At 38.7% G+C, this 19068-nt stretch overlaps 3 protein-coding genes across 3 annotated transcripts in view; 1 reads left to right on the top strand and 2 right to left on the bottom strand.

Moving 5' to 3' along the window:
- Positions 1–9096, top strand: part of LOC119577043 (DDB1- and CUL4-associated factor 13-like) — a 10032-nt gene extending 936 nt beyond the window's left edge. The window contains exons 2-9 of the mRNA XM_037924716.1: positions 1905–2101; positions 2273–2467; positions 3124–3310; positions 6270–6414; positions 6820–6982; positions 7194–7340; positions 7650–7813; positions 8592–9096. Of these exons, the coding sequence (XP_037780644.1) occupies positions 1905–2101; positions 2273–2467; positions 3124–3310; positions 6270–6414; positions 6820–6982; positions 7194–7340; positions 7650–7813; positions 8592–8700 (1307 nt within the window). The 3' untranslated portion in view covers positions 8701–9096. The remainder of the gene's footprint in view (positions 1–1904; positions 2102–2272; positions 2468–3123; positions 3311–6269; positions 6415–6819; positions 6983–7193; positions 7341–7649; positions 7814–8591) is intronic.
- Positions 9097–11440: 2344 nt separating this feature from the next.
- LOC119577042 (vitamin K epoxide reductase complex subunit 1-like) lies at positions 11441–14154 on the bottom strand. Its single transcript, XM_037924715.1, has 3 exons — positions 13685–14154; positions 12976–13085; positions 11441–12524 (listed from the first exon to the last, which is right to left on the bottom strand). The coding sequence occupies exons 1-3, from the start codon at positions 13870–13872 to the stop codon at positions 12310–12312; spliced, it is 513 nt and encodes a 170-aa protein (XP_037780643.1). The 5' UTR covers positions 13873–14154; the 3' UTR covers positions 11441–12309.
- Positions 14155–14839: 685 nt separating this feature from the next.
- Positions 14840–16858, bottom strand: LOC119577041 (protein PFC0760c-like). Its single transcript, XM_037924714.1, has 2 exons — positions 16603–16858; positions 14840–16545 (listed from the first exon to the last, which is right to left on the bottom strand). Exon 2 carries the CDS (start codon positions 16499–16501, stop codon positions 15092–15094), a length of 1410 nt encoding a protein of 469 aa, XP_037780642.1. The 5' UTR covers positions 16502–16545; positions 16603–16858; the 3' UTR covers positions 14840–15091.
- Between the last annotated feature and the right edge of the window lie 2210 nt (positions 16859–19068).

Raw genomic sequence — 19068 nt, 5'->3', positions numbered from 1 at the left:
AGATAGAGCTGAGACTTGGGCGGACTGAGAGGACTTTATCTCCAAGCTGTGCTTTCTGTGATTTTTTTTCCTTAATATGTAGTTTTACCATTCATGTCTGCAAATGATTTCTTCTCCTGATTGCAACTGTTAGTCCTCTACAAGAATCTCACCTTTAATTTGCCCTAGTGTAGAACACCCATAATAGAAAGATTAACTCCCAAATAGAAGTTTGAAGCTGCTTATTATTTTCAGCTAGTTTGTAGACAACTTTTATGTAGGACAGTATTGCAATGAGCCAGATAAACATTATTTTAATACAAATTTCTAAGATTCAAATGCAGTAGAAAAAAGTGATGCATATCAGGAATGTTGCTCTTAGAAGATTTCCAAACAGGTATCTGATGTTTTTCTATGTGCATATTTGAGCCCGCTGTAGATATTGTGTGCTAATCGTTTGATGGACAGGCTTAAAAACTCCTTTATTGCATTATATGAATAATTGTTTGTGCTGCAGCCAAGTTCATAGAGAGCAGGGTAATTCTAGGTTTCCTGTACATCTAATTTTTCACTCAAGCATCTGACTCGGCACACTAATGTGTGCTTTGGTGTGGTGCTGGGGGATCCCTTTGTAAGTTGGCTAAGCATTATAAACTATAGACCTTCCCCCATCTGCAAAAAGGAATGATTTTTCGTTTCACTAAGGCAGTATTGGTTGCAGGCAGTTTATGCATTAAAAAATGTATATTTCATTTTCATTAATCAAATACAATGGGTGTTATCATAGTATCACAGATACTCCTTGCATATGGGGATAGACTGCTTATGAATATGTAAATAAAACACACATGAAATAATTTCTTAATCAGTTAAACAGTAAAATGTGTATTTAGATCTAGTTATAAGTAAGTAAATGTATAGATAGTAAAAAGACCATGATATACGAAGAGATAACTCTGTGCAGCCATACAGCACCAGAATTACTACTTCACACTTACTCTGTTTTATTCACACAAAGTCAGAGACAGAAAGCATGACAGTGTGATTGGCTCAGGCAGAGGAGGGTGTACAGTGGGGATTAGGATATGAGGGGGTGATATCATAGTGTGGTAAAGGAAACTTGCCTGGCAATACCAGATACATATATAGGCACTACATACAGTATATCTCATTCATAATGATAAAACTGTAGGAAAATCCTGCCAGCTTGTGACAGGCCTTCCACAATTGGGACAAATAGAACTGTGTAAATTTTCTGCAGTTGGCCATGATGGCGAATAGGACTTCAGGGGATAATGATCCAGCCAGAAGTTTACATTTGGCAAAGGACCAACCTTGTGTTTAAATGACAGTCTGAATCTTTTCAGGTTCACTGGTTTGTTTTACTTTTTTTATTGAAAATATCATTGGGTAGTACAAATACCAAAGGCTCAAATACCAAATGCTGTGCAAGCAAAGGTAGAAATGTATAAAGGGTCAGTTGACCCACAGACCATGAATACATATACTATCCATTGTGAAAAAGTAGCACAATTGGCTCCTCAAATACTCAGCTATCAATAAGTCAGTCTTATTAATTAATAATACTATTTGAAATATGATTATAAAAGAATCTTCCTGAAACTCAAGGAAAAGGGTAAGTGAGTGAGACAGGTAGGACTAGTAATTGACTGCTTTATGACTAAGGACTTGTGGAGCCATGTATATGTAAATAAAATTAATGAAATAAAATTATAGTGGACATGGCATGTATGCTAGACCTTTCTCACACAGGGGGTTTCAATGGGGTGATATTCTTTTCTTGAGCATCAAATTACTTTATTTTTTTCTTTTTGTTATTGATACATTCTTTTTTTCTATACCTATTTGTCTATGTCTGGTTATCTTTACTTATTGTTATCATCTACCCCTTACTGCTTCCACAGTGCAGAGAAACTACGACCCAACCCTTCATCCTTTTGAAGCTGCACGAGAGTATAAGCTTGCTCTCAATGCTGTCAAATTGGAGCGTGTGTTTGCTAAGCCCTTTGTGAGCAGCCTGACGCACTCTGATGCCTTGAGTGCCATGTGTCGGCACCCATCCCAGCTGTCGTCTGTGTTCACTGGCACAGTTGAAGGCGAGGTAAGAAGTGGATTAGGATGGCCATGTGTGTGTGTGTTTCCATTTGTTTATCTACTTTTGTTCTGCATTTGTATATCATTTCCCAGGGGAGTGAAGTACAACATGGTTCAGAGTGCAGTGATGCATGTTGTCAAATATCAGAAACCAAATCTCTTCTTTTTCATTCTGCAGTTGATGCTGTGGGACCTCCCTCAAAAGAAGTCAAAGTGGTCTGTCCAGGCCCACAATGGCCATCTTGGGGCCATTGTAACAGCACCAGATGGGGGCTCGTTCTTCACAGTGGGCAACGACAAGACCATAAAGCGCTGGTCACTAGAGAAGACACTGGAGAACTCTGATTTACCCGTTGACACCTGGATGAGTGAAGTAAGTTAGGGTATTTAAAAGTGTGTGCATAGGGCATCAGTCTTAGAGAGGGCTGTAGTGTATTTTTCCCAGTTAGACATGGTTATCAACTAGTTAGTGTGAACAGAACATCTAGTTGCTAAATTGGTCAAAGCTATTTTAGTTTTTTTTATATATACAGAACTTAGAACCTTGATAATGTAGCCAAATTAACTAATTATTGGGCTACGTGGTAGTCTGAAGTGTTGCACAATTTGTATTCCAGTAAATATGCAATATTTTCACTTATTTTCTTACATTCCAACATATATCCTGACTCACAAACTTATCTTTTAACACATGTATGCAGCTAAAGCATGAATTAGATAGGAGAGCACAGTAATGGCTTGACCAACAATACTGCTGACTCCAGCAACTTGTCAAAAAATTTATTATTCTACATGACGACTTGTTGGTGATACTGATGGCAAAGTGTCTAGTGTAAAGCCAACTTTAAGATACAATGCAAATTGGGAGGGTACCTGGGAATAGTATTTGTATTCAGTTTGAACATAATTTTATCATATTCATATACTTTTTAATTTATTTGTGTATCACAGAGTATTTAGATGTTTATAATATATATAATGCTTTATTTACCTTTTTAATATGTATAATGCCTGCATTTTCTCTTCCAGACAGTCATCATGGGCATTTCACACCACCGATACAACAATGAGTTCATCACATGTGGAGAAAGGGTCTTGCTGTGGGATGCTAGCATGAAGGCCCCCAAATTTTCGTATGATTGGAACACAGGAGCCCATGGCAGTAATGCCAGTGTGGTCTGCGTCAAGTTCAATGACATTGAGACCTCATTGTTTGGTAAGAAGAATGGGATGAAAACACAGTATACATATTGTTGTTTAATTAGTGTTCAAGGTATCTTTGCCAGTATAGTTAAACCTTACTCATTATTAACCAGTGCACTCAGATATTACCATATAACAGAACATACAGTATAATGCTTAAAAAGACTATCCTACAGAGAGAAAGGAAGGTCTCTGTCTGTCTGTCTGTCTGTCTGTCTGTCTGTCTGTTTCTCTCTCTGTCTGTCTCTCTCTCTCTGTCTGTCTGTCTGTCTGTCTGTCTGTCTGTCTGTCTGTCTGTCTGTCTCTCTCTGTCTCTCTCTCTCTCTCTCTCTCTCTCTCTCTCTCTCTCTCTCTCTCTCTCTCTCTCTCTCTCCCTCTCTCCCTCTCTCCCTCTCTCCCTCTCTCCCTCCCTCCCTCCCTCCCTCCCTCCCTCCCTCCCTCCCTCCCTCCCTCTCCCTCTTTCTCTCTCTCTTTCTTCTTCCTGGATGTGCAGTAACTTGACAGACAAAATTAACAAAAAAATGAGAATGTCATTTTTCTTTTTAATATGATATTTGTTTTGTAGTGTTTGAGACAGAATTATTATAGGTACCTAATCAAGGGTAGTGGGAAGCCTTAAAAAAATCAAGAAATAATGATTGATTTTCACATAATGTATGTCTCAACTTTCATTCTCTAACCAATTTTAAAATATAATTAGCAAAGGCTGTGGAATTGGGCACAATTTGTCAGATGTATATCAAAGTTTTTAAAACCTTCCTCTTTGTTTGTAACACCTTTTTTTACATATTATTTTGCTGGAAATTTAAAAGGAGTTGTTATAATTTTATATGTGGATGACTTTTCCACAACTTCTGAAATATAATGCTAATTATCCTCGGGGCCATAGGATAAAAGAGAAAGTAAAAGAGGAAAAGGAAGAAAAGAGAAAGCAATAGTAGAGTGGAAGAGAAGTCAGATAAATAAGGTAAAAGGAGAGAAGGTTGCATATGAAAAGAGAAGACAAAGAAAAGGAGGCTGAGGAATTTGGAAAGGAAGAAAAGAAGAGGGAGGAAGGTAAAATCTAGAAAAGAAGAGAAGGTCCAGAGAATGGGAAAAAGAATAGGAAGCAGAGGAATCTATGTCTATGTTCTATTTTTGAGGGACAGTCACCTTTTGGCAGGTTCAGATCATGGGGAACAGAATTACTACCTTGAGAACTTCAGGATTGTCATCAGGAACTGAGGGTTAGTACGCAATAAAGAGAGAGAAGAAGAAGAAAAAAAAGGGATCAAATAGTTTTTGATGATGTTATTGTCTAGTATTCCTTCCCACTTTGGAAATGGTCCCTTTTATTCTTGTTATGTTACTCATCTTAAATGTTGGGCCAATTCAGATACATGATGGTTGAAATATCAGCATAAAAAGCAGAATATCATGTTAGTGATAAATTCTATGGTACACCTTACTTTATGATATAACTGGTTTGCAAGTTTCTCTGGTTAAAATGATAAAAATAGTTGATGTTATTGGATTTCTTTTATTTGAATTTACTGTAGGAAATTCAACCAAAAATAACAGCCTAGGCTAGTCTTAAAGGAATGTTTACTATAGATAAAACAGTATTGACATTAGGCCTATGTGCCTGGTTTGATTAATATTCATAAGAACACTTGACAGAGAAAAATCTAATAAGCTAGATTTCTCCTTGGCATTATTTTTTTTATGGAAAAACGTTTACTTTTTATAAAAATCAGACTAATGTACTTACCTATTTTCAAAGCTCATTATATCACTCACTTATCGATACAAACAAAATAATTTATATGCGCAAGCCATGCACAGTTGATTATAGTATTTGTGTAAACTGCCCACATTAATCTTTGGTCAACCCATATGTCTGCATTTACCAAATTTGATATAGTTGTACTTGACTGGTGAATTTGAATCATAGTCAAGTTGACAAGTGTAGAAAAGGTATGAATGAAACTTAAATTACTTGTATGTGACATTATCTTTCTCATTTATACCTTTTCTACATCTGGGAATCTGGGTGGCTCAGCACACTCAAGAAGTGCACCCAGGATAGATAGCTCCACAACTACTTTTCCCTTAGGAGCAAATTAAGACGTCTATGTGGCTTCACCTGATTTCCTCTTTCCTTGAGCTTTTTTCAATTTTTTTTCCAATGTTATTAATGTTATTATTGCTGTTGTTATCATTATCATTATCATTATCATTATCATATTATCATTATCATTCACCTATCACATTATCATATGTATTTGTACATTATCCTATCATTATCATTCATTTCAACTATTACTATTACAACTTTATATTAGTTTATCTTATTGATTATATATATTAGTCATTATTACTTAATTATATTATTAATAGTATGATATTATAACTTATTACTATTTATTGACATATTCTTATTATTTATATTATTTACATTATTTTCTATTACTATGACTATACTATCACTTAGTATATTATTACTATTATATATTTTATTATGTATCATAATTATTATAGTCTATTCTATTACTATTTCCTATTACTAACATTACTATTCTATTAACTATTCTTTACTTTCATATGTTATTATGTTACTTACTGTCTGTTGTTACTATTACTATTACTATTACTATTACTATTACTATTACTACTATTATTATTATTATTATTATTATTATTATTATTATTATTGACATTATGATAATTATAATTTTATTAATAATACTAACAACAGTAAAATTTTATTCTTCTGAAAATCAAGGAAAAGAGAAAACGGGTGAGACAGGTAGAACTAGTAATTGATGCCTTGGAGATTAATCACTTATGGAGCCATCTATGTTTACAGACAATTAATAAACCAAAAAGACATAGTGGATATTTCACTTATTCTTGCTAACCCGGTTTCATGAAGTTATTATCACATATATGTATATTTTTTTTGTCTTTTCACTCAACACATAATTTGATAGCTTCCAGTGACCAAGCAAACAACATCATCCTTTACGACACAAGAAGCAAGGAGGTGAAGAAGCTAGGGATGAATATGAGAGTGAATGCGCTTGCATGGAATCCCATGGAGGCTTTCATCTTAACGGCAGCCAGCGAGGATTACAAGTGAGTGGAGTGAGAGAAAGAGGCTTTTTGTGTTCACTTTCTCTGCTTTCTCCTTATTCCTTAGTTCCTTCTCTTCTTCTTTCCATTACTGCCTTCTCTTTCTCCTCTTCTTCTCCCACTTTCTTTTGATTCCTTGTTCATGTGCCTTCTATTCTTTTTCTCCTTTGCTCTGTCTCTTTTTTTTGCCTTATTTGCCTTATTTTCTTTTCAAGATTGATTAAATGATTTCTATAATTTTTTATCAGAATCTTTCTCTTCTAACGTAACTTAGTACTTCAGGTATAGACGTGTTTATAAATCATTGTACAGAATTTGTATATTTGGTTGCAAAGAATATTCCAGATGTTGCACATCTTAACAGCTTACATACAACGTTATATACAAATTTTATTTATTTTTTTCTAGTTGTTATTCCTTCGACATTAGAAACATGAACAACAAGCACCGTATAGTAGGCTTGCACGAAGGCCACACGTCAGCAGTCACTGATGTCTATTACTCTCCCACTGGCAAGGAGTTTGTCTCAGGAAGTTATGACAGATCCATCAGAATATTCTCAACAGAAGAAGTAAGTTGACTGAGAGAGCTGTAGGTTTTTAATGTTGTACACTGTATATGTACTTCATATATTGTTTGGAGGGGGTTATGTATTGGAGATATCTTCTAAGTACTGGTAGGTAAATCATTGTTTTAGGATTTGAGACAAATTTTCTTGTAAATTATATAAGCAAAATAAACCTGTATTTTTCCTTACAGTAATTAACAATTATTGCTTTCAGGGAAAGTGTAGAGATGTGTACCACACCAAGCGCATGTTCAAGGTTAATTGTGTTTTGTGGACAGCTGACAACAAGTATGTCCTCTCAGGCTCCTCTGATCACAATGTGAGGCTATGGAAGGCAGTTGCAAGTGAGAAGATGGGTGTGGTAAGTAACATATATATTATTTCTGTTTGCTGTTAAAGGTTGGTGCTTTTTTTTTTTATTTTTATTTTAGAATGACAATTTTTTTTTTACATATAAATATTTTTATATTTTTTTACATACAAATGTTATATGTACACTTTTTTTTTGCCTAGTTGTGCACATATATGGTTACTATATCTTTTTCTATTTACTTATTTTGTTTTCCCTATTTTTTCAACTTATTGCTTCTTTTGCAGTTTATTATGAGGACCTGTTCCTTATTAAAATCCTCACTTGCTTCCTCCTTTCTTATCTGTTTTCCTTCTGCAGATGCGTGAAAGAGAACAGTCAGCCATCAACTATGCAGAGGAGCTGAAGAAGAAATACAGTTCATTCCCAGAGGTGAAGAGGATCCAGCGGCACAGGCACTTGCCTGGCCACATCTACCATGCCAAGAAAGAGCATGCCATCATCAGGGAGAGCAAGGCTGTTAGGTAAGTGCCAGCATAGGGCAAACAGGGGCCAGTGTGAAGCATGAACAAGTGCAGTTCATTTTGACATTTGTTAAGAATAGTGTGGTGTGAAAGAGTGAGTGACTGAGAGAGAGAGAGAGAGAGAGAGAGAGAGAGAGAGAGAGAGAGAGAGAGAGAGAGAGAGAGAGAGAGAGAGAGAGAGAGAGAGAGTGTGTGTGTGTGTGTGTGTGTGTGTGTGTGTGTGTGTGTGTGTGTGTGTGTGTGTGAGTGTGAGTGTGTGTGTGTGTGTGTGAGAGAGAGTGTGTGTGAGTGAGAGAGTGTGTGAGTGAGAGAGTGTGTGATGAAAGAAAGTGTGTGAGTGAGAGAAAGTGTGTGAGTGTGAGTGAGTGAGTGTGAGTGTATGTGTATGTGTATGTGTATGTGTATGTGTATGTGTATGTGTATGTGTATGTGCATGTATATGTGCATGTATATGTATATGTGAATGTGAGAGAGAGAGAGAGAGAGAGAGAGAGAGAGAGAGAGAGAGAGAGAGAGAGAGAGGAGAGAGAGAGAGAGTGAGTGAGTGAGGTGGTGTGTTTGTGTGTGTTTAAGGGGGTGTACGAGTGTGCATTTGTTTTTTAACATTTCACTGAACTAGTTATGCTTTTTTCCAGTTTAATCTCTAATAACTTAAATGGTTGGCAATTATAACAATTTATTCACATTTCCTTTGGTATGAAAAAAGAAGGATATATAGATCAAAACTCACATCTCTCATGAAGACCAAACTAATACAAGCACAACCTCCTCCTTGCAGACAAGCCAACCTCCGCAAGCACTCGAAGAAGGGAGCAGTTCCACACATTCCTGTCAAACAGAAGCCCGTGGTGGGCCTAGTTGACGAAGAGGAAGAAAAGTCCGAGTAGCCCATTAGAGATTAGGAATTATACTAATATATATTTTTTATGGATACATTATATTTATGAGGAGGAGAAGGAAAAGTATGGGGAATGTTGTGTGGACTTTTTTTTTATTTTATTTTATGTTCATGGGTCTTGTCTTGGCATCTTGGCATGTCAGTTCACAGAGATGGAGACATTCAGATATGCCAAATCATTTTCATGTAGACACATAGCCAGTTGCATGGATTTATATATATTTATAGCAAATGTTTGGAAAAAATGTATATAGAGCTAATATTAAGACATTTTTTTGGAGAGATACTACAGGAATTGCCAATGATGCATGATGTGTGGCAGAGTTTTGAAAGAAAGCAGGATTTATGTACACTGATATTTCTGTCAATAAAATTTATACAAAAATGATGTCTCATTTACACATCTTTCTTTGTATTCCAACATTTGCATGATGAACAAGAACATTTTAAACAAATATTTGTTGAGATTTCAGGCACTCGCAAAACATGATATGGCCAAGGAAAACAGTAATGGTACTTTTTGTCCATGTGCTTTGGTCTGGGTAAACTGAAGTATATTTGGATATAAAAAAGAAAAATGAAGACAATTACAGTATTTTGTGTTTTGTCCCTAAGATATAAGATTAATATATATTGATATATGAGCCGAAATACAATTGACACCTTGCATCTTAAAGTGAAGAGTCATGCATAAAATAAAAGTAATGCCCCCCCCCCAATCCCTTGCTTCTTGTCGTGGGGGGGGGCGGGGTAGGAAATGGGAACTGAAGCCCAATGTAAGGGACCACCCCTCAGCCTTTGCCCTCAACAAATTTTGCATGGTCTTTTCTTCTCCTCCTTTCCTTTTCCCTTTCTTCATCCCTTGTTCTGTCCACTTATCCTAATCCTTAAACTCGTTTTTTGTTTTTACTCCTTCCCCCTTTACCTTAAACTGTATCCCATCATTCCCCCTCCCCCCCTTTTCACTACCATACCATACTCTAGTACTGTTCAACCTATGACTTTATCTAATCATTAACTTATTCCTAACCTTTTCCCTACTCTACTTTACCATAGTGCCATATAACCTTTGATGTCATTTAGCACGTCCTTACCTGGGGGCTTTGGCCCCAAGCTTCCACATAACTATATTTTGAATACACCACTAATGACCTTCGATGTGGATGTGGCAGAACATTTTCAATAAATAAATAATATAAAAGTAATATGGTTGCCCTTTGCACACACATTTTCCTGTATAAATAATAGACCTAATAAGAAAAAAATCTCTTCCTCACACTTTCACTCACTCACTTGATACCTCACTCTTTTTCTTCTGATGCCTCTTCCCCCTCCCTCTCTCAATGCCTTTCTCTCATACTCTCTCTCATTCTAGATACCCCTTGCTTTGTCTCTCTGTCTTTGTTTCTCTCACTGCCTCTCTCTTTCTTTATGCCTTACCCCCCCCCCCCCCATTCTCTCTCGCTCTCTTGATGGTCTCATATGTCCATCACAGTCTGCCTGTCTGTTTCTTTCTTCCTCTCTAATATATCTCTCTGTCTCTTATTTTTCTCTCACTAATATCTGTTTCTCTCATTTCTCTTTCTCTAATGTCTGTGTCTCTCATTTCTCTCTCTCTCATTTCACATGCTCACTCACTCACTCACTCACTCTCTCTCTGTCTCTGTCTCTCACTCACTCACTCACACTCACTTTCTCTCCCTCTCTCTCACTCACTCACTATCTATCTATCTCTCTCTCACATAGAAGGTTCACTATATTATCTGGCAGGTCCAGAAGGAAAACTGTATCTGTTTAACTTCTTTATTGGGAAACAGACACATAGATGGCAGTGATAAGGTTGCTTGTAGAGGTGAGGTCAGCAAGGCTATGGGCGGAGCAAGTAAGGTGCGCAGAGGGTAATGAGTGGAATGCACTCTGTTTTCAGCCTGACTTTGGTCTAAGTTATTCTTCACCAAGGAGACTGCTTCCTAGATGATACGCATGTGGGTATATGCTGTGTGGGATAGCCCTTACACTACAGTACAGCCTTCCCCCCCACCCTCTCTCTTTCTTTTCCCTCCCTCCCTCCCTCTATCTTCTCTCTTTTCCCTCCCTCCCTCCCTCTATCTCTCTCTCTCTCTCTCTCCCCTCTCTCTCTCTCTTCCCTCCCCTCCCTCTCTCTTCCTTCCTTCCCTCTCTTCTTTCCCTCTTTCTCTCTTCCCTCCCTCTCCCTCTCCCTTTCTCCCCCCCCCCCCATCTCTCTCTTCTCTTCTTTCATTCTCTTTTCTCTTCTCTTCATTAGTGCATTGTGAGCAAACAGGTTCAGAGTTCTATTTGTACTTTATCTTTAAAATCTGGAATGAAATTTTGCAAAAGAACTCAGGGGGTGAAGTAGTTAAAATGTTAAGAACCACTGGCACAGAGATTGCTATAAATATATCTAAAACTGAAGGTCGTTTATCTGTCAAATGCTTAATGCTACCTTTTGTTCAGCATTTGAATATTTGAATATTTTACTGTAACAACAATAACAAACATTTTAGCTCTGCTTTAAAAAAGAAGAAAAAGAAAGAGGAGAAAATGATAACTATCAGCCACTTTGATACATAAACATTGCTTATGTTTCAAGGATAATTTTTATAGAGTAATATTAAGTAACTCTCGTATTTCTTCTTTACATACAGTGTAAATCATTATAATTTCAGATAGGAAAGAGGAGGAAAATATCTAAAAATGAAAATGCAAGGTTGTGGAAAGATAGAAAATCTTTTATTTCTATTGGGATTGTGCTTTTACTGCATATTGACACTCCTTTTTGAATAACTGAATTAGAGAGCTTTTCTACATACATTTTTAAAGAAATATCTTAGGTAAACCAACTATCATTTTGGGGATATCTAGCTTGAATATTTATATCAGTCCCTCTATCTTCTCATACACTGAAAAAAGCTAGAAAAGGAAGAAAGAGAGAAAAAAATAAATAAAATAAAAACACAGCATTATCCTAAGATTGTTATCACATTATCTTTTATTATCCACTCTAATAATCAAGTTGAAAACAACACAAATAAAGCCAAAGAGCTATCTTCTCGTCTGATTTGCACAACATATTGCCATCTATCAAGCTTATGACATAAAAGCTTCCAGAGTCACAAATGGACCAAATAAGACAAACTACTATATAGTTTATTATAATTTCTGATAAAAGCATTATTCCTTTCTTTAAATACTGACTTTATCATCATTTCAAAGATAATCCTTGTCTTGCCTACTCCATCACTCTTTCTCACTTCTCAAGCTGTAAGAATATACTTATTCATTTTATCAAATTTTCTTAACAATAACATAAACAGAATGCATCAAGATTATAAAATTCCTCTTGTTTATATGCACTGTGGAAATCAAAAAATAAAAGAAAATTAATAACAAAAGTAAGAGATTGTGAAGCAAGCAGCTGATGATGATACTATGCAATACTGCTTTTTTTTCATATGCAGGATTTTCCTTTGGATGTGTCTTTTGCAGAGATGTTAAGTTCATCACAGAAGTTCCATCAGAAAATGTTCAAAAATACAGAATACAATTATCTTCACCAAAGTTGCTTCCCACCATATGCCTACTTCATTTTCCTCTTGGGCAGTTTCCCAAGTGTAGATACTCGGTGGAAGGCACAGAGGGTTAACAAGAAGTTGACAATGTATGTGCTGATACAAACAATGCAAAAGTCATGTAGGATGAAGTAGAGGAGGTAAGCTAGGTAGAGACTCATAAAGTTGGAGGTGAAGACCAAGCCACGCTGGATCTTTGCTGCTGTTGGGGACCTGATCTCACCTTCAGGGGAGGTGAGAAGGGGGGTGAAGAAAAGGAGATAAATATATTTTCATTATTACAGTATTTATTAATTTTGGCCTCACTGGTTCTGATAAGTGACACTGATATCCTTCATCCTTTTTTTTATATATTCTACACCTTATTTGCAATGGAAATGTACTGTAAATGCATGTGGATAACACCGGAAGATATATTTATTTTAAGTCTTTTATGTATTACATGTAATATAATAAGTAGTGCTACTAGTACACAAATAATTCAGATTAATACAAGAAATCACAACAGGCTTACAAAATAAAGGAAAAAATAATTGTTTATTTCTTTATAAATTATAACCTGATTTTAAGGGCCAAAAAAGAAGAGGAAGAAGAAGAAAAAAATCCTAAAGAAAACAAAGATGAAAAGCATGAAATTACCCTAATAAAACTCTTCCTTCTCCACCATCACTTACCAAGGGCAAGGATCAGTATGTAGAACATGATGCCAGGGATGCTGTTTGGCTGGTTCAGGATGTGGTCCTTCCCAAGGTACTCACCCACAATGCCAAAGCCTCGGCCATATCTAGGGATCAATGGAGGTCAGGGTTAATATATTGGTATGTATGTGCATGTGTAAACGTCTACACATATCATATGATATATCATATGCTTAACGTTTTAATTCTAGTATATTTTACCACTCATAATTTACTGTTACAAATTAAGGATACTTGCTATAATTAATTTTCCTACATAAAAAAATAAAAGATAATAAAACACATATGATCCAACCAATGATGATTATGTAGAGCTTTGGATGCTGTCACTTGGTAGATAATGAGCCATCAGGAAAACATGTAACTTAACTGACACAGTGCATGCAGTGCGGAAAAATAGTCGAGACATCGCATTACAATGCTGTAAACATAGCCACAGCCATAAATGAAAGTATTGGTAAAGTTTACAAAGTGACTGCACCCCTCTGAGGTTAAGTTCCTATTAATCCAGCCATTCCTGGGAAATCCACAAACATCGAAATATGAACCCAAAATCTTCCTAATCCCCTGACTCCATCCGATCGCAAGAATATCTGCAGACAAACACTAACAATATTCATCAGGTGCAGTACATTAATGCCAAAATCATTATTATGGGGATGTGCAGACCTCAAAAAAAACTTACTTGGAAGTGAAGACTTTGGAGCAGGAGATGTAAGAGTTGATGTCACACATGGCTTCGTAATTTTCATCGGCTTCCTTCAGGAACTCGACGTAAAGAGCATAGACAGACAGTGCAACGCCCAAGAGACACAGCACCATCATTCTGAGTCTTATTTTACTCAGCGTTCTAGCTATATCTCCTTTAGCCATCTTTTCTAACGATGCACAACGGGTTTTGGACCTTCTAAAAAGCTATTTCTGACGCTGCTTCGAGAGGGCCACCTGTAGGATACCGGCCTCCGCCTGACAGTTTGTTTATATTTTGATGACCACAGCGCGACCCGGAGTCAGGGCAGCTTTAAGGCCGGCTTGGGTAAGGGAGATTTTTTGTTTCATTTGAACACGTTTTAAAGTTATCTGTTATGGATTTAAAAGTGTACTCGATAGTTTAGACTTATTTGTATGTGCACGCGTATATCAGGCCCACATTCAATGTTCAACTTCGTGAGGACATTTATTTAATCATGTGTGCTTGAACAATAGTTCTGATCATTCAATGTGTGCATGCATCGGTCCCCCCCCCCCCTCTCTCTCTCTCTCTTTCTCTCTCTCTCTCTCTCTCTCTCTCTCTCTCTCTCTCTCTCTCTCTCTCTCTCTCTCTCTCTCTCTCTCTCTCTCTCTCTCTCTCTCTCTCTCTCTCTCTCTCTCTCTCTCTCTCTCGTCTATATAGACATTGCGCGTGCGTACGTGCATGCGTGTACGGGAGAGGCGGAGGGGAGAAAAATAAAATGATACGGAAAAATAATCCTATCTTTATTACAAAACTCACTCACAAATTTCATGAAAAGAGAGAGAAAAAAAACACATTGGGCAAACCTAGGATCTCGAAACAAATATAACACGTTTAAGTTTATCAGTTGTTTGTATAATTTTGTGTTTGTAATTATTTGCTTTCGCTGAAATTTGCCGTAATTTTCAGTTCTTTTTTCTTTCTGAAAATATCATATCAGAAATTGAGTTTTGAGATCTTTTAGGTCAATAATTATCTAATTCTAAAATCTGAACATTACTGTTTGATATATGTATTAACTATCTAATGATTACAATTTAAATATTCAATGCTTGGAACTCATCATCCAATGCAGATATGAGAAAAAGATACAAAGAAAGATAAAAATCCTTGTCACGCAAGTTTATTCAATCATACACTTTAGATTATTTTCATCGAATAAATTAATTCTGGGGAACATGGAGTGTTTGAACATATATTACATATAAAGATGATTATGTTATTTTGCATGAACATTCTTTTTTTTTTTTTTACAAAAATAGTGCAGAGTATCTGCTATTTTTGGAATTCACTCAAAATTATTTACTCTTTTATGATAACTTTTTTTTTTTGCGAAGTCTCAGGTCCTTTTGGGTCCGATCACTTTTCGAAGATCATCATGGCTACGAACCGGCACATAATCTTGTACTGGTTATAGAGCTGCTTAAAACTCGCGTTGTCCTGTTCCAGTCGCTTGCCGACATTAGAGATACCGCGCCTCTTCCTGGAGGAGGAAGGAGAGGCAGGGAAGGAGGAGGGCGGCTCGTCTGCCTCCCTTTTGCGACGCCTGCTGAAGGTGCCGCAGGCCTCGCTTCCATTCAGCTGTCGCTTTGCTATGTGGTGCGTCAGTTCATTCCCCTTGAGGGCGTCCACGCCTCCAAGGGACTCGAGCGACCGCCGCATTCGCTCCAGGGCCCTTACCTCTTCCTCCTCCTCTCTGCTTAGCAGTCCGGAGGCGATAAGAGTGTCGTAGACCCGCTCGTACTCGTCCGAGGTGAGCGGCCAGGCGCCCATGGCAACTTCTCTCTCACTTCTGAGATGTTCGACCTCTGCGGAGGGCTGAGGGGACTCCGTCGTCGGGCGTCCAGCGTCGTCGCTGCTGTCGGGGGTGGAAATCATCTCCCCCTCGACTCCGTCACCGTCGCCCTCGTCGTCGCCGTCTGTTACACTGTGGTCCTTCGTGATGTTGTCAAGCACTTCGTTGGAGACAAAGGTGACGTCGAAGATCGTCCCGTTCTCGTACTCCTCGTAGGTCGCGTTGAAGTCCTCGAGGGTAACGTTGAAGACAGGATAGTCCTCGAGATCAGAGCCGTAGTCTACGAGCGTCACGTTGTAGTCGGCGAAGGGGTAGCCATCTGAGCTGATGTTATATTCCTCAAAGCTTATGTTGTAGTCCTCCAAGCTGATATTGTAGAGGCTGATATAGTCTGAAAAGGTGATATTGTTCTTGTGGAAAGTGACGTTATAGTCTTGGAAACTGAGAAAGTGGTCGTCCGTGTTCTCTTCGTTGGCTTCTTCTTTTCCTTCTTCTGCTTGCTGTTCTTCTCCTTCCACCCTCGTCACTTCGTTTTCCACTCCCTTCGCCTCGCTATCGCTATTTCCCTCTTCGTCTTTTGCCTCATCCTCCTCGCCCTCCTCGTCTTCAAAATCATCCTCATCGTAATCAGAATAATCCTCATAATCAGAATAATCATCGTAATCAAAATAATCACCATAATCACCAGCTCCGTCTATGGAAGGACTACTTTTCTCAATAAGTTCCTTGATCTCCTCATCTGACATGACTATCTCCTTGGGCATATTGATGGTGTAAGGGTCGTCGGGGAGCGTGTAGTTAAGGGGCGTTCTAAGCGGCTCCTCGTCGTCGAGAGAGTCGTCATCATGGCCTTGACCTTCATGCTCGTCGTCGAAATATAAATCGTCATAGTCGTCGTAATATTCATCGCCGAAGTAATCATCATCATTGTTATCGTCTTCAAATAAACTTTCATCAATGAGCGTGTATACCATACCCGCACTGTCAATAACACCATCATCATAATCATCGCCAGTACCATCATCGTCATCATCACCATCACGAAAGGCCTCATCTACACTATCATCGCCAGTACCATCATCATCATCACCTACACTATCATCGCCAGTGCCATCATGATCACCATCACGAAAGGCCTCACCTACACTATCATCGCTGGCCTCACCATCACTGCCAACCCGAAGCGTGACTGTAGGAGTAGCTGCAGAGGGCGTGGCGGTTGGGACTGTTGTGGGTTGTGTGTTGGCAGGGTTGTAGTGAGTGACAACAACAACTGAGAGGCATAACGCAATCCTGAGGAAGATAAAACATATTATTTGGTTCGATACAAAAAAATGTGATGATGATTAAAAGTAGATGATTTTCTTTGGGTTTCTTAACTGAGAAACAATATCTAGTAATCTATTGCAGCCAATGACAATTGTGTAAGTCGCTGATGAAAGAATGAAAGAAAATATGAATAGATAAAAAAACAATCAAAAAATAAATAAGGACAGAAGGAGAAACAGTGTTTTCATGGATTTAATCGCGGAAAGAAAGAGAGCGAGATGAGAGGGCGGGAAGGATAGGTGTTTAGGCAAGCAGTGAGAGACAGAGAAAGATGCTTTTAGTATCCCCCCCCCCCTAAAAAAAAGAAGATATGCAAATAAACTAATAAACAGAGAGCGAGAAAGAAAGCAAAATACACATGTACAAGAAAACTCTCTATCTCTCTATCTCTCTCTCTCTCTCTCTCTATCTCTCTCGTCTGTCTCTCTCTGTCTGTCTGTCTCTCTCTCTCTACTCTCCTACTCTTCTCTTGTTCGATCTCATTCTCTATCTCTCTACTCATCTCTCTTCTCTCCCCATCTCTCTCTCTCCTGATACTTCGTCTATCTCTCATCTAATCTCTCTCTTTCTATCTCATCGTCTCTCTACTGTCTGTCTTCTCTGCTTCTCTCTAACTCTCTCCTCCTCTCTACGTCTCTCTTCTCTCTCTCGCTCTCTCGTCGTCTCTCTCTAGCTCTACTGTCTAGTCTTTCTGTTCTCCCCTCTCTCAAAAAAAAAACAAGGATCTCATCTCTCTCTACCTGATCCGTCTATTCCTTCCAATCTCTCTCCTTCTCTCTCTCTTCTCTCTCTCTTTCCTTCTCTCTCTCTTCTCTCTCTCTCTCTCGTCTTCTCGTCTCTTCATCTCTCTTCCTCCTCGCTATTCTCTCCTCATCTTTTTTCTCTCTCTTCTCATTACGTTCTCTGTAATCTCTCTCACTAATCATCTCTCTCGTCTGCAATCCTCTCTCTCTCTCTCGTCATCTCTCTCATATCTCTCGTCGTCTACTTTCTCTTCACTCCTAGTGCCACTAGCGTCTCCTCTCTCTACTCTTCTCTCTCTCTCTCTCATCTCATCACACTCTTCTTCCCTCTCCAAAATCATCTCTCTCTACTCTTCTCTCTCTTCTACATCTCATACTAACTCTCACTCTCTCTCTCTCTCTCTCTCTCTCTCTGCCTATCTCGCCCCCCCTCTCTTCCTTTCTCTCCCCAATCCCAAGCCCGTTGTTGCCTTGGGGAGCTTAGGAGTGGAGACTGGGACTAAGTGCTGGGATTCATCCCTGTCTTGGCCCACAGCCCTCAACCAATTTTGCACGGTCTTTTTCCCTCCCCCTTTTAGTTCCCTCTTTTCGCCAACCCTTTATACTGTCCACTTCCCGAGGTGTGAGAAACGTGCTGAAAAGATAAAAGGCTGACTTTGTACCAGTCATGAAGGGTCTGGGGGAGCCTTGGGCTTATACCTCAAAGGGACCCTGAATGGTGGACTGTACCTCTCCCCAACATACTCTAGGCTTACTAAGGCCAGTAATGAAGACTTTATATCTTTATTAGGGACAATTATTTATCAAATAGCCCCACTGATTCAAATGTTCCCGGTTTGCCGACCCCAGGCTCTCCTTTGACCACGACTCTGAACACTGGTACTACTACTACCCCCTCCTCAGTGCCTACTATCACGTCACTCCAGTCCAAATCATCCCGACATATCTACTTCATCTCCACCCCACAACTTTCTTCATCAACTACCCCCTCCTCCCTTATTAGTAGTCTGTAATCTTATTGTCTACCTCTCCGCAGTACTACCTCATTCAGCACTACTCCCTCTTCCACATGTCCCCATCCTTCCACTACCCCCACCTCAACAAACATCTTGAATACTGTTTAGCCCGGCCAAATGGGATCGATTTTTCGTAATCCCCCCACAGCCCCTTACTCTGGCAACACTCTCCTCTTCCAATAATGCTTCCAAAAATAAGTAGGCAAAGTTTCCTTCCGCAGCCACCCCGATCGTTCCCGCCTTGTCACAGTTACATTCGAATCCCAAGCTACATCATTATCAACCCTAACTGACTCCACTGGCAGACCCTGTCCAACCTTACCCCTCCCTCTATGCTTGCACCGGAACTGTCTCCATCTCCCTGACAAACTACCCTGTCTACGGCAAGGATTGGTCTGACTGTGAAGTAGACTTACTCGCCCGCCTCGATGACTATGATGCAGTATCAGTACA

This window comes from Penaeus monodon, chromosome 9, assembly GCF_015228065.2.
Source record: "Penaeus monodon isolate SGIC_2016 chromosome 9, NSTDA_Pmon_1, whole genome shotgun sequence".
NCBI classification, from domain to species: domain Eukaryota; kingdom Metazoa; phylum Arthropoda; class Malacostraca; order Decapoda; family Penaeidae; genus Penaeus; species Penaeus monodon.
The sequence above is the reverse complement of the archived record's forward strand: the minus strand, read 5'-3'. Positions and strand labels throughout refer to the sequence as shown.

What these genes read in the sequence shown, in the direction of transcription:
- LOC119577042 (XM_037924715.1), bottom strand. Translation starts at nt 13,872, where the DNA reads ATGGCTAAAGGAGATATAGCTAGAACGCTGAGTAAAATAAGACTCAGA. An exon ending in TCCAAAGTCTTCACTTCCAA is followed by an intron (nt 13,086 to 13,684) that starts GTAAGTTTTTTT and finishes ATTGATCCCTAG; the next exon opens with ATATGGCCGAGGCTTTGGCA. An exon ending in CATACTGATCCTTGCCCTTG is followed by an intron (nt 12,525 to 12,975) that starts GTAAGTGATGGT and finishes CCTCCCCTGAAG; the next exon opens with GTGAGATCAGGTCCCCAACA.
- LOC119577041 (XM_037924714.1), bottom strand. Translation starts at nt 16,501, where the DNA reads ATGGTATACACGCTCATTGATGAAAGTTTATTTGAAGACGATAACAAT.